Here is a 13,735-nt window from a genome sequence, read left to right on the forward strand (position 1 = left end):
TCCAACCTTTCATCGACAAGATTGCGGGTAGACTGCCGGGTTGGAAAGGAAAGCTACTAAATAAGCCCGGCAGGGTCGCTCTGGCTTAATCAGTTCTAACGGCTATGGCGACTTTCCACATCTCCGCTCTCAGCCTGCCGAAATGGATCCTGCGAAAAGTTGAGAAGATCATTCGCGGGTTTCTATGGCAGAAAGAGGACCAAACGCAAACTTCTGGAGGGCACTCCCTCGTTAACTGGAAGACCGTCTGTCGTCCAAGGAGGTTGGGCGGCCTGGGAATCGCAGACCTTGAGCGTTTTGGCCGCGCCCTCCGCCTTCGCTGGCCCTGGTTACAATGGATGGACCCGAAGAGGCCATGGGTGGGCTCTGACCTCCCATGTGACCAGGCTGATATGAACCTTTTTCGCGCAAGCACAACCATAACTTTGGGAGATGGCCGCAAGGCACTTTTCTGGCATGACAACTGGAGTGGAAGGGGCCCTCTAACGCTACTTGCGCCGGAGCTTTACAAAATAGCTTCAAGGAAAAATAGGACCGTGCATCAGGAGTTGACAAATGATAACTGGATCAGAGCAGTCACTAGCCTTCGATCCCTGCAACAACTGGGGGAATTTGTCACTCTATGGGGATGGATTAGCCAGACATTTCTGCTGCCAGATCAGGATGACACAATCTCCTGGAACCTGACCACTAATGGAGCCTACTCTTCCGCATCGGCCTATGCGGCGCAGTTCTTTGGCTCACACCCAAGATTTGACTCTTCAAAGGTCTGGTCTGCTTACGCTGAGCCCAAGTGCAAATTCTTTGCGTGGCTAGTCCTGCATGGTAGAATCCTCACCGCAGATATGTTGGCTATTCGCGGCTGGCCACATGACCCAAGGTGTCAGCTATGTCTTCAGCAGCCAGAAATGGCAACCCATCTTTGCAAGGACTGTCCCTTCGCGGTCGTTGTTTGGAACCAGGTAAACACCTGGACAAACGAGGGTCTCGCCATCTCACGTTTCTTGCCTGAGCCAGGCATTATTTCTGACGGGTGGGACAAGATGCTAGTAGATGAGCCATCCCAAGTACGGAGACGGAGAAGAAGTAGGATCATCTACACAATTTGGGCTATCTGGAAAGAGAGGAACAAACGCATTTTCACAGGAGAACGCATGACTCATCGCGAGGTTGCTCTACTAGCTTTCAAGGCCATTAAGCAACGGGATATGGCTTTCGTTGGGGCCTTTCCATCTGTCGGCATAAGCTGAGTATGTGGTAGGTTTTACATGGTTCATGCATATGGGCCATTTTTTTGGTTTTTGCCATGTTCCCTAAAAACGTGCGCCCCCCTGTAGATTGCGCTTCTGTTTTCCTTCTATAAAAAAAGGCAGTGCTCTTGCCGGTTCCTCAAAAAGAAAATATTGTAGACCTTTTTCTTTAGACATGAGCATACTCTAGGCTTGCAAAAGCCCAGCTAGAAAAACCAAGTCCAATCCCAAGCCAACCAGATCCAATCCATGGCCCAGAAAATAGCACGTTTTCTAGAAAAAGTAGTTGAATGATTTCAAGGGCAAAATAATACTCCCTACGCCTGGAATTAGTTGACGGTCAAACAGATGAGTAAAAGATTTGCCTGCAAAAAGAATTAAACCTATTTTTAAAAATACAAAAAATAACTATTATTGGACTAGACTTCAGGCAGAAAAGTGAAGCCCAAGCCCGGCCACAGCCCAAGACACCAGGCCAGGATGTCCATGCCAGGATTACTATATGGGTCGATGAAACCCTAACCGATTGCCACCTTCAACGATGCGACAAATACACATGAAAATAAAATGGTATGATATGCAAAGAAATCAAGAAAATACTTTAAATAAATCTATCAAGCATACCCTGAGCCCCGAGGGACAGGCTGAGCGTCCTGACTAAATCGTTCCAGCCAGACAGCTTCATTGGTCCATTTCAAGTTTTCAACAGCATTTTTCTAAGCAGAAACACACACCCCTTTCACATATGGAAGAATATATAGGCTCTTGCACAACACAAACATTGTAAGTGTTGTAAGCTTCAAAGAATTGTAGTACTTGAACTCAAAAACTGTTCAGCAGCTGAAGCGATAGCAATCTTTCCCCTCCAGGATTACACCTTTCACCGTCTTGTGTGCTCAGCACACAGCACCTCCAGGACAGAATTGAACTAGTCAGTCCATGTAGCGCCCAACATCTTCGACATAAAACTGTAACGGTCCGCGGCCTCATCAATCTGAAATTGAACCCAAGGCATGCAATAAATAAGTGAATAAGTGAAACTAAAACATAACTCTAGGATATGAGAAGCGGTTTTGCACAAACCAATTTTTTAGTCGGCCTGCCAGCTCCATGCCCTGACTTGCGGTCAATGCGACCAATTATTGGGTTGGTCTGCGGGCTGTTCTCAATGCTAGTGCACAAGACATGCTGCATTGTCTGTGAATAGCAAGCAAAGCAAAAGGTGTAAGAACAGTAAACACCCAAGGAAACACACTAGCTAATCATCAGATAATGCTTAGATATTCAAGATAGTTTGCAACATCCGCCATCAAACAGCAACGCATACAGATGAAGGTTTGTAATTACAAGAACTTATAGTTAGGGTCTGATCATGGTTTCAGCAACAGTAGCACCTGCATATTGCTTGACAGTCTAGTTCCATGTGACAACACACCAAATTTCTCACTGACACACTACAAATTACATGGTTGTAAAACTGATTTGTACTGTAAATGACAAATAAGAACCACAATAAATTGTCTTCATTTGCATTTTGCACTGAAAAACAATTATCATTAAACTGCAGAACAACAATACAACCAAAAGACAATCTACATTTCTTCAAAATATGATGGTAACCTAACCTCTACGAGTCAAAAGTACAGAACACCCAAAGATCCTATTAAGAGCACCCAAAACTATCAGAAAACGAGTCGAAGTAGAGATGCAAGATCGAATACAAAAAGAGAACCAGGAGAAGTTGCTACTTGTTCATTAAAAAGTCAGCCTTTACTTGAATACCATTCAGGTACTTTCTGAAAATATATATTTAGGAAAAGAGTCTATATGATGTTTATGTTTGTGCAGTTTATCAAATCACAAAGTTGTTAACTTATCCAACAAACTCAGTGATACTCATGTGACCAACAACTTGATCCCTGGACAACTGAAAAGGTCTTATAAAGCTTAAAGTTTCCACTTTTGCATGGATTAAGACATTGTTTTACAGTATGAAGTAAGAAAGAGATATCTATTGATAGCTGTGTTTGGCTTTTCATCATGTGGTTATGTTTACCCAGTGAATTATTATGTTGAGGTATTTGAATAATGAACAATAATGGAGTTCAGACTACAGGACAGAATAAACTAAAATAAAACATAACTGCCCCTGTGACAAACAACAAGAGTGTAAAATCAAAGAGGTAAATACAATATTTTCCACATTCACATGATATAAGTTAAACTATATCATATCTATGCCATCAATTTTCATATCGAATAGAATACTAAGTGGTAATGGAGGATTCCATTAGATGGAAGGAGAAACAGACACAGAATTCTACTTACAGCCAACAACTTCAGCGAGTGCAATGGCACAACACGGTCATCATGATCAGCTGTCAACAGCATGGTTGCTGGATACTGACAATTATCACCAAAGCTTTGCTCCCAAGGTCTCTTCACGTTATGAAGGGGAGAATATCTAGTAAATGCCCACCAGTAGTACAACACATGAGTACGCCAAAAAAAACGTCAAGAATAATTTACTAGAGCAAATGCAAGAATGATGAAACAAATATGAATTGAACACTTAGGAAACAAAACAATTAGATCAACCACCAGAGCAATAGCAAGCCACTCCCTAATTATATCTCCAAGTAATGAGCAAGTCCGCTTTTACTGTCTGGTCCTAAAGACGGCTTTTTGCTGATCGTGTTGTACTGTAGGGATCATGCACCGCTGTTCATGTGAGGTGAGCTGTACCATTAATCGGAAATTGGAGGGATAGTTCTATTGTTGGTTAGGTTTATTTATTTTTAGATATATTCCTATACTCTATCAAAACCTGGTGTGAGAACCTATGCAATAATTATTTTCAAGTAATATTCAATTAATCTTAGCATATTTTCCCCTATCTAATGGGAGCAAGTGTGGTCTGATTCCATCAAATCTCTCCTACTTAAAAAGCATGAAAGGTTTTGATGGTGTTACGGCCTAGGGGTGCCTCGCCTTGCTGGTTACCAGCCCAAGGCCCCCTAGGTCGGTTCCGCCCTGTGCCACATAGGATAAGACTCTGGAAACCTTGCCGTTCAAGGCAAGGAAGCCAGAGCCATGGAGGACTCCCCTCCACCGATGTATCCGACTAGGTTGTGTAACCCTAGGGGCCCCGGTATGTTATATAAGCCGGGGCCGAGCTAGTCAATAGATCATCATACAATCCTTCAATTTTACTGTACTTTGTACACCCCAATCGCAATATACACGGAGGAAGAGTTGGGTTTACCTCTATCGGACGGTCCGAACCTGGGTAAAATCGTCTCATGTTTCTCCTCCGACCTAATCACCACCGGGATACCCTACCAAGGGATCTGCCGGAATCATCTCCGACAATGGTGGCCCATTCAGATCTTGCGTGGTGAACGCAGAGGTTTGATGGGATTGCTGAATCATCACCACGTAAGATCTGAATGGGCCACCACTGATTCAGCAATCCCATCAAACCTCTGCGTTCACCACGCAAGATCTGAATGGGCCACCACTGTCGGAGATTTCAGCGATCCCATCAAACCTCTGCGTTCACCATGCTAGATCTAAATGGGCCACCACTGTCGGAGATGATTCCGGCAGATCCCTCGGTAGGGTACCCCAACATGGTGATTAGGTCGGAGGGGAAACATGAGACGACTTTACCCAGGTTCAGGCCCTATGATAGAGGTACTCCTGCTCTGTGTATATTGCGATTGGGTGTACAAAGTACAGGTAAAACCAAAGGATTATATGATCCATCAACTAGCTCGGCCCGGCTTATATAACATACTGCGACCCCTAGGGTTACACAACCTAGTCGGCTAAGTCCGTGAGGGGGAGTCCAGTGGTGGACTGCTCCGGCTTCCTTGCATTGAACGGCAAGGCTTCAAAACTCTTCTCCTATGAGGCACATGGGCCGGACTGACGGCCCAGAGCAGAACCAACCTAGGGGTCCTCAGGCCGGTAACCAGCAAGGAGAGGCACCCCTGGGCCATAACACCATCATAAGGTATTCAAAGGAGCTCTCAAGGTTGCTAGGATTGAGCGTCTCGTTTTTGCGTATCGATCGACCGATCCGTGCGCCGCCTCATATAGTCAGCACGACAAAGTTAACATAAAGCCCGAACCAGTTTACTAGTAAATCCCTAGCCAGTTACAACTTAGAACCCAGGATGACAGGTAGATACAGGTTTTGGAGTACGATGATGCGTCCCCGTGTAGAAGTCAGAGTAATCGGCCCGATCCGATACCTATATTTAGCCTAATAAGTTGTAGGATCTGTGTCATCCGGGCACTCTTGTAACAGAAAATGACATGCATTTGGGCACGTGTGCGAGATTTATTTATTTTCTGATTTCTTTAACCAAGGGGAAGAGAGCGAGGCCAAACATTCAACCCAATGTTAGTATTGGCACATGAGCTATTTTGCTAAAGTTAGCTCCCAGCATGAGTGTCTAATTACATAGTAATTAATTAGGTGCTCCGCACCACCTCCTCTTTACTTAGGGGGGGCCCAAGCTCCACCACTGCCAAAAGATCAATACTAATGTGGCATGGCAATATTGTAGATGACCCCACAACCAATGCGGTAATGACTATATAATGTCTAAACTAATAGTGACAAACAGGTATCTGGAAACAACAGAAATTCCCATACTTGATAAGCCAGCCGAATTCTTCTTCCTTGTCTGAACAACCATAATCTGTAGTCCAGGCATGACCTACAGAAAACATCAAGCATCTATTGATAAGCTGTATAAATAAATAGAGGTAAAGTACAGCTAATCACCAAGTCCACAACAGAACTAGAAAATACCGATTGTGAACTTGTGAAACCGAAGCATATCCATGACACCAACATGAGCCAGGGCACACCCAAAAAGGTCAGGCCGCTGCAACACAGTGCAGGTTAAAGATATGCATGCCAAATATTGTATTCTGATATTAACATAAGATAAACTTGAAAGCTCATGTAGCTTTGTAATAAAATGAGGATTTACTCTAACCTGGTTAATACAAGCAGCAATTAGAAGACCACCATTGCTTCCACCTTCAATACATATTTTCTTGTTACTTGTGTAACCAGAAGAAATAAGTTGTTCCGCACAAGCAATGAAGTCATCAAAACAATTCTGTTTCTTTGCAAGTGCTCCAGCTTTGTGCCACTCCTCACCATATTCTCCACCACCCCGGATGTTCGCAATGCAGACAACAGAACCCATGTTCTTGCATAGGACAAGACGACTAACACTGAAAGAAGGGGTAATGCTTATGTTGAATCCACCATAACCATATAGCAAAGTTGGATGTGATCCATCGAGTTCGATATCTTTCTTCGACATTATGAACATGGGAATCTTGGTTCCATCCTTACTAGGGACAAAAATCTGAAAAATCAATAGTTAGCAAAACTAAAACAGTAATAATAGTAAAGCGGTAAGATTTCAGGGCAGGCCAAAAAAGAGGCTACAGGCTTAAAAATATTTAGAAGAGAGAGATCTCTAACAAAAACTGAAGTTGTCACTCCGCTGGGCCTGGATCGATGAACCAGTTTGACAAACAGAAATTCCCGGTGACTGGTGGGAGTTTCGGTTTAGCTCTGCGATTGCAGTGCTCTTATGCTTTTTGCATGGATCATGTACGTTCACAAAACGGGGGAAACTTTTGCCTTGAGAAAATGACAAAATAGAACTAGATAAAAACCAGCTGTGCCAGAAAACAACAAGAATCAGTAACATCACCCGAAGGAAATCCAATCGAGTTTGCCCTGTCGATACTTTTAAAAATAGATTTTACTCAAGACAACGTAACTTGCGAGAACGGCCAAATCTTTTTTAAAACTCAACAAAAATATTGGATTTGAGTTGGTGATCAATTTGTTAAAACTCAAAAAAATCCTCAGTTTTTTATGTTTAAATACTTGAATAGAACTTGTAATTGCCATCTACTTAGATCGGTGATCTTAGTTAGCTATTATCCTATATTAAATGTTTAAAAATTAGAGGATGCATGACATACCTGCTTAACTTCAAAGCTTGTGCGATCGAACCCAGGAACTGAAATTTCTCGGAAGGTCTTCATTTCAGGGATTGTAGATGCTAAGTTACACCTATAAATAATACCCGGAGAAAGAAAGCTCGTGAAGCCAATAAAAACTTCCTTGTCTTCCCGTCTACAGGAGATCTCTGAAACAGAACCAATCTCTAGAGGCAACTGATGAAGCAAATTTCCAGTTATAAGGTCTCTTATCTGCAGAGTGTGCTTAACATCTGACATGTAACACACCACCAACTGGTTTCCATTAACCGCGTCAGCTGACTCGAGCACATCTCTTTCATGCTCAGAAAGAACATCAGTCCACACCTCTGGCTTTTTTATATTTACCCTTACCAGCTTATTCTTTGGAGCATTTTTATTGGTCAGGAATGTAAATTCATCACCATCGTTTGCCACAACTTGATATTGAGCATCAAAGTTGTCTATAAGCTTGACAAATGGAAGCATCTCCTTTGTCTCTCTGAAACCCTCTAATCCATGAGGAAGTGAAGAAATTTCACAATAGTATAGCTTGTTGACAGGATCACAACCATCATAGGTACCCAGTATGATGTACTGCCAACAAAACATAAGGTTAAGATAACTATCTTCTCTAGGAAATATATAGCTTCCAAGACATTTCACTAATTAAATAGTTGAAGGTATAAGTCCATAGTCCCTCTGCCTTTTGTGATTAGCAGAACATATGGAAACTACTTAAAAAGCATGCAGATTACACCCTCATTAAAATACTAGTGTGCTGTTTTAGGCACTGTATTCTTGCAATTTTAGTCCTTCGCTATTGCTAGATTTATTATATTTGGTGCTGGCCAAATGTGATTAAATCATTAAGGAATTAGTATGAAAATCTATTATATTTGGTGCTGCCCAAATGTTTAGTGATATGTTTTAAATAATACATTCGAAGATATTATTTTAAAAATTAAATGAAGATACATGTTATCTGTGCAAATAATAGTAATATATGAATTTTAAATCATACATTCAAAAATATATATTTTTAAAACTAAATGAAGATACATGCCATTTGTGCAAATAATAGTAATAATTGAAGGAACAAAAGGTGAATCTTTATTGTAACTATATAAAAGGGCATATGGTATGGAATAATTTGTTAGTTACTAAAATCTTTTAGGGTCGTTAATCGAATGGAGATTTTGACAACCATGACATAGACACACTGAAAAGAAATTGAAGAACCAGATATGGTCTAAGAGAGGGAAGGGAAATACCTTTCCATCTTCAGTGACCGATGCACCAAGGGAATGTTTGGGGTTTTCAGGATCTTTCCAGCATAGTATATCCTCTGACTGATCAGACCCCAAGATATGGTAATATATCTGATGATTAAGATTGATATTTGTCTCGGTTCCAGCATCCATTTCCACTCTAACAAAAGGAATGACAAGAATTAAGCAGTGGGTACTACAGTATAATAAAAAAATAGGAAGTTTGTAGACCTACCCAGGTGCAGGATATCGGCCATAGAAAAACCCTTTCCCGTCATGGGTCCAGCTTATAGAAGAGAACTTCACCTGCATCGTCGATACCCACATGTAGGATTTTATTAAAAGAAGCAAAGGTAAGCACTAAGCAGTACAGTTTGGACAGAAACAATTTTACTAAGGTGCAGTGACGAGTTGCAACTACTTACCCAGGACAATTTGTCAGGCATATCCTGCCTGTCTGCAATGTGCATAACGCGAATAGTGATCCAGTCGCTGCCACTTTCACTTAGCCCGTAAGCGATGTACTTGCCATCCTCGCTAATAGAATATGTTGAAAGAGCAACAGTTCCATCCTTGCTTAGAGTGTTTGGATCCAAGAGGACCTCCGCCTCTGCTTCCAAATCATCCTGCATTGTCACGGCAAAGCACGGTCAAACTAGTGTACGAGCTCATCAAGAGCGTACCGGAGCAACACGATTTGAACATAGACACGGCAGTGGTGAAACTAATCAGAAACAATAATAAGCAGATATATAATCGCGTGGAAATATTCCTTAGTCGGGAGGTTGCACGTGACACCAGATCATCCCATCACCAATCAGGGGCACGGGAGTGACAGGGAAGCATGTAGATGCATCATATTTAATTCCATTATCGATGCAGAGCTCGATCTGGGCGTGTGGTGGGCAGGCGCACCTGCACGTAGAGGACGCTCTGGGCCTGGAGGCCGGAGTTGTGGAAGTGGAAGTACTTGTCGCCGCGGCGGAAGGGCGCGGCGTGGCGCGGGTGGTCGAAGAGGCGCGTGACCTCGCGGCGCAGGCCCTCCCTGTCGGCGCAGCCGGCGAGCACCGACTCGGCCAGCTCCGCCTGGGCCGCCACGAACTCCTTGGTCTCCTCCGAGTCCGGGTCCTCCAGCCTGCGACCGCGAAGCGCAGTCAGTCAACCAATCATCGATTGAGAAAACCGCGAAGCGGGGCGCGGGTCAGTCTTACCAGCGGTAGGGGTCGGGGATCTGGGCGCCGTGGTAGCTGTCGACGACGGACTCGTCGCGGCGGACGGGCGGGTAGGCGAGGCGCACGGCGTCCCCGGCGACGGAACCCATGGCGGCGGCGGCGGCGGCGCGCGGGAGGTGGAGTGAGCGGCGGGAGGGGAGCGAGAGGTGGGAGGAGGATTTCGAAGTGGAGGGACGGCGTTGTGGCGGAGAGAGCAGGCGGCGGAGGGGGCGGAGGGATTTAAGTAGAAGCATTGTTAAACTGCGAACTGCCGTGGCTGGCGTGCTGGGTGCGGCCACACGCACCGCCGACCGGGACGGAGGAGGTTTGTTGGCCACGAGCGTGTGGGTCGATGACGTGTGGGCCGTGGGGGTCGCGGATTGGTGGTCAATATCGTGATTGACTCGGGGAGTCAGAGCCGGGCGTCAATTGAAAAGAGATTGAGGTTCCAGTTGGAACGGGCACTCCCAGGGAAATCGGTTGGAGCTGGAAGAGATAATAAACAGAAACAAGGATACAATTCGTGGAAAGAAAGCACGTGGACTGTCGCGTCGGCCTCCATCTACGACGAGGAGGTGCCTAACACTTGGGCCCAGTTCTTTTGCCAAAATCCGAGGATTCTTTCAGAATCCGACACGGATTGTAAAATAAATGAGGCTCAAAGATTCTGGGAGAAGCTGGATAGGTGTCGGATTCTGGAAGAATCCCCAGATTCTGGCAAAAGAACTAGGCCTTGATTTCGTAGCGTGATGGTGGAATGGGCTTTAGTAGAGAGTTCCCACTCTTTAATCAATCCATCCCATTTTCTCTAGAATTTCTTTATTGGACGCACGTAGTGTCATACTATCGAGGTTTCGCACAGGGGGAGACCTAGCTATCGTTCGACTTGGCCACCCCGTTTAAGGGCCCGTTCGCTTCCTATGAATTTTGGAGGAATCGTACATGTCTACGTTTCTTTGGGGAAAATTACCACCGGGTCGTTCGACTCAGAGGAATAGCTTCACGAGTTCCTCTGGAAAGGCTTGCATTCCTATGCTTTTCACGGGAACAGAAAAATCTAGCCAAACCTCTTATTCGGGCGGATGCCCGAGGCATGCTACTGCGTTGGCAGTAGATCTGTACAGGTGCAAGACGATTCCAGTACATAAACAATGAAGTTTGTGTGTTGTGTGGGGCCTTAAGCCAAATAAAATATTCTAGAAAATATCTCTCACTGGAAAAGTTCTCATGCATAATCAAACATGCGACCTTCATTTCTTTCCATTGTTTTTATTCCTCTGTTTTGCCACTAGCTGCTAATCACGTTCCTCTACTTTTTTGCTTTTCTCTGTTTTACAAGACTCTATTCTGAACAGGCGCGGGAGTGAGACTTCTTTTCGGCAGTGTGCGGGCTGTAGGCGGCTCTGTGCACCAGCGGTCGTGGACCGATTTTGGTGTTTTAATCCTTTTGCTAAAGTTTAGCCTGATCTGACCCTCATCCGAAAGTATTTCAGAATCTAACCATTTTTCTACCGCCAGAGTCGATGGCGGTAGGGTATAACAGCCAACCGCCAAGGCCCTTGGCGGTAGGGTATAACAGCCAACCGCCAAGGCCCTTGGCGGTAGGGACGCATGTCCTACCGCAAAAATTATTTAAGTATCAGATACAACGTGTGTATTGTTGGGGAACGCAGTATTTCCTTCGGTACATCAAATCACATAACTCATAATACAAATCGTCATCGAACGTTAAGCGTGCGGACCCTACGGGTTCGAGAACTATGTAGACATCACCGAGACACATCTCCGGACAATAACCAATAGCGGAACCTGGATGCTCAATTTGGCTCCTACATATTCTACATATTCGTCAAGTTAGTGATGTTTTAACCTTCTCAATGACCGGGCGTAGCCACACTCGGTTCAACTAAAGTTGGAGAAACTGACACCCGCCAGCCACCTGTGTGCAAAGCACGTCGGTAGAACCAGTCTCGTGTAAGCGTACGTGTAATGTCGGTCCGGGCCGCTTCATCCAACAATACCGCTGAAACCAAAGTATGACATGCCGGTAAGCAGTATGACTTGTATCGCACACAACTTACTTGTGTTCTACTCGTGCATAAAACATCTACGCATAAACCTGGCTTTGATACCACTGTTGCGGAACGTAGTAATTTCAAAAATTTCCTACGCACACGCAAGACCATGGTGATGTATAGCAACGAGAGGGGAGAGTGTTGTCCACATACCCTCGTAGACCGAAAGTGGAAGCGTTAGAACAACGCGGTTGATGTAGTCGTACGTCTTCACGATCCGACCGATCCAAGTACCGAACGTACGGCACCTCCGAGTTCAGCACACGTTCAGCTCGATGACGTCTCGAACTCCGATCCAGCAGAGCTTCCAGGAAGAGTTTCGTCAGCACGACGGCGTGATGACGGTGATGATGATGCTACCGATGCAGGGCTTCGCCTAAGCACCGCTACGATATGACCGAGGTGGATTATGGTGGAGGGGGCACCGCACACGGCTAAAAGATCAATGATCAATTGTTGTGTCTCCAAGGGGTGCCCCCCTCCCCGTATATAAAGGAGTGGAGGAGGGGGAGGGTCGGCCCTCTCTATGGCGCGCCCTAGGGGAGTCCTACTCCCACCGGGAGTAGGATTCCCCTTTTCCTAGTAGAACTAGGAGCCCTTCCAAGTAGTAGGAGTAGGAGAGAAGGAAAGGGAAAAGATAAGAGAAGGAAGGAGGGGGCGCCGCCCCTCCCCCTAGTCCAATTCGGACTAAGCCTTGGGGGGGGCAGCCTCCTCTCTCTCTTTACCCTAAAGCCCAATAAGGCCCATATACTCCCCGGCGATTTCCCGTAACTCCTCCGGTACTCCGAAAAATACCCAAATCACTCGGAACCTTTCCGAAGTCCGAATATAGTCGTCCAATATATCGATCTTTACGTCTCGACCATTTCGAGACTCCTCGTCATGTCCCCGATCTCATCCAGGACTCCAAACTACCTTCGGTACATCAAAAAAAATAAACTCATATTACCGGTCGTCACCGAACGTTAAGCGTGCGGTCCATACGGGTTCGAGAACTATGTAGACATGACCGAGACTCGTCTCCGGTCAATAATCAATAGCGGAACCTGGATGCTCATATTAGCTCCTACATATTCTACGAAGATCTTTATCGGTCAAATCACATAACAACACACGTTGTTCCCTTTGTCATCGGTATGTTACTTGCCCGAGATTCGATCGTCGGTATCTCAATACCTAGTTCAATCTCGTTACCGGCAAGTCTCTTTACTCGTTCCGTAATGCATCATCCCTCAACTAACTCATTAGTTGCATTGCTTGCAAGGCTTATAGTGATGTGCATTACCGATAGGGCCCAGAGATACCTCTCCGATAATCAGAGTGAAAAATCCTAATCTTGATCTATGCCAACCCAACAAGTACCGTCGGAGACACCTGTAGAGCACCTTTATAATCACCCAGTTACGTTGTGACGTTTGGTAGCACACAAAGTGTTCCTCTGGTATTCGGGAGTTGCATAATCTCATAGTCATAGGAACATGTATAAGTCATGAAGAAAGCAATAGCAATATACTAAACGATCAAATGCTAAGCTAACGGAATGGGTCAAGTCAATCACATCATTCTCTAATGATGTGCTCCCATTAATCAAATGACAACTCATGTCTATGGCTAGGAAACTTAACCATCTTTGATTCAACTAGCTAGTCAAGTAGAGGCATACTAGTGACACTCTATTTGTCTATGTATTCACACATGTACTAAGTTTCCGGTTAATACAATTCTAGCATGAATAATAAACATTTATCATGAAATAAGGAAATAATAATAACTTTATTATTGCCTATAGGGCATATTTCCTTCAGTCTCCCACTTGCACTAGAGTCAATAATCTAGTTCACATCGCCATGTGATTTAACATCAATAGTTCACATCACCATGTGATTAACACCCATAGTTCACAT

At 44.6% G+C, this 13,735-nt stretch overlaps 1 protein-coding gene across 1 annotated transcript; it reads right to left on the bottom strand.

The window, feature by feature from the left end:
- Positions 1-1,838: 1,838 nt before the first annotated feature.
- Positions 1,839-10,066, bottom strand: LOC123143671 (prolyl endopeptidase). Its single transcript, XM_044562626.1, has 12 exons — positions 9,757-10,066; positions 9,461-9,680; positions 8,971-9,171; positions 8,781-8,851; positions 8,549-8,705; positions 7,278-7,871; positions 6,266-6,646; positions 6,076-6,151; positions 5,917-5,980; positions 3,579-3,714; positions 2,334-2,447; positions 1,839-2,244 (listed from the first exon to the last, which is right to left on the bottom strand). The coding sequence occupies exons 1-12, from the start codon at positions 10,008-10,010 to the stop codon at positions 2,179-2,181; spliced, it is 2,334 nt and encodes a 777-aa protein (XP_044418561.1). The 5' UTR covers positions 10,011-10,066; the 3' UTR covers positions 1,839-2,178.
- Positions 10,067-13,735: the final 3,669 nt, after the last annotated feature.

The sequence above is a fragment of the Triticum aestivum genome, chromosome 6D (genome assembly GCF_018294505.1).
Source record: "Triticum aestivum cultivar Chinese Spring chromosome 6D, IWGSC CS RefSeq v2.1, whole genome shotgun sequence".
Taxonomy (NCBI): domain Eukaryota; kingdom Viridiplantae; phylum Streptophyta; class Magnoliopsida; order Poales; family Poaceae; genus Triticum; species Triticum aestivum.

Excerpts from the sequence above, each read along its gene's own strand:
- LOC123143671 (XM_044562626.1), bottom strand. The coding sequence starts at position 10,010 with ATGCTTCTACTTAAATCCCTCCGCCCCCTCCGCCGCCTGCTCTCTCCG. Across the intron at positions 8,706-8,780 it reads GGCCGATATCCTGCACCTGG|AGTGGAAATGGATGCTGGAA; the intron begins GTAGGTCTACAA and ends TCCTTTTGTTAG. Across the intron at positions 2,245-2,333 it reads GCAGGCCGACTAAAAAATTG|ATTGATGAGGCCGCGGACCG; the intron begins GTTTGTGCAAAA and ends GTTCAATTTCAG.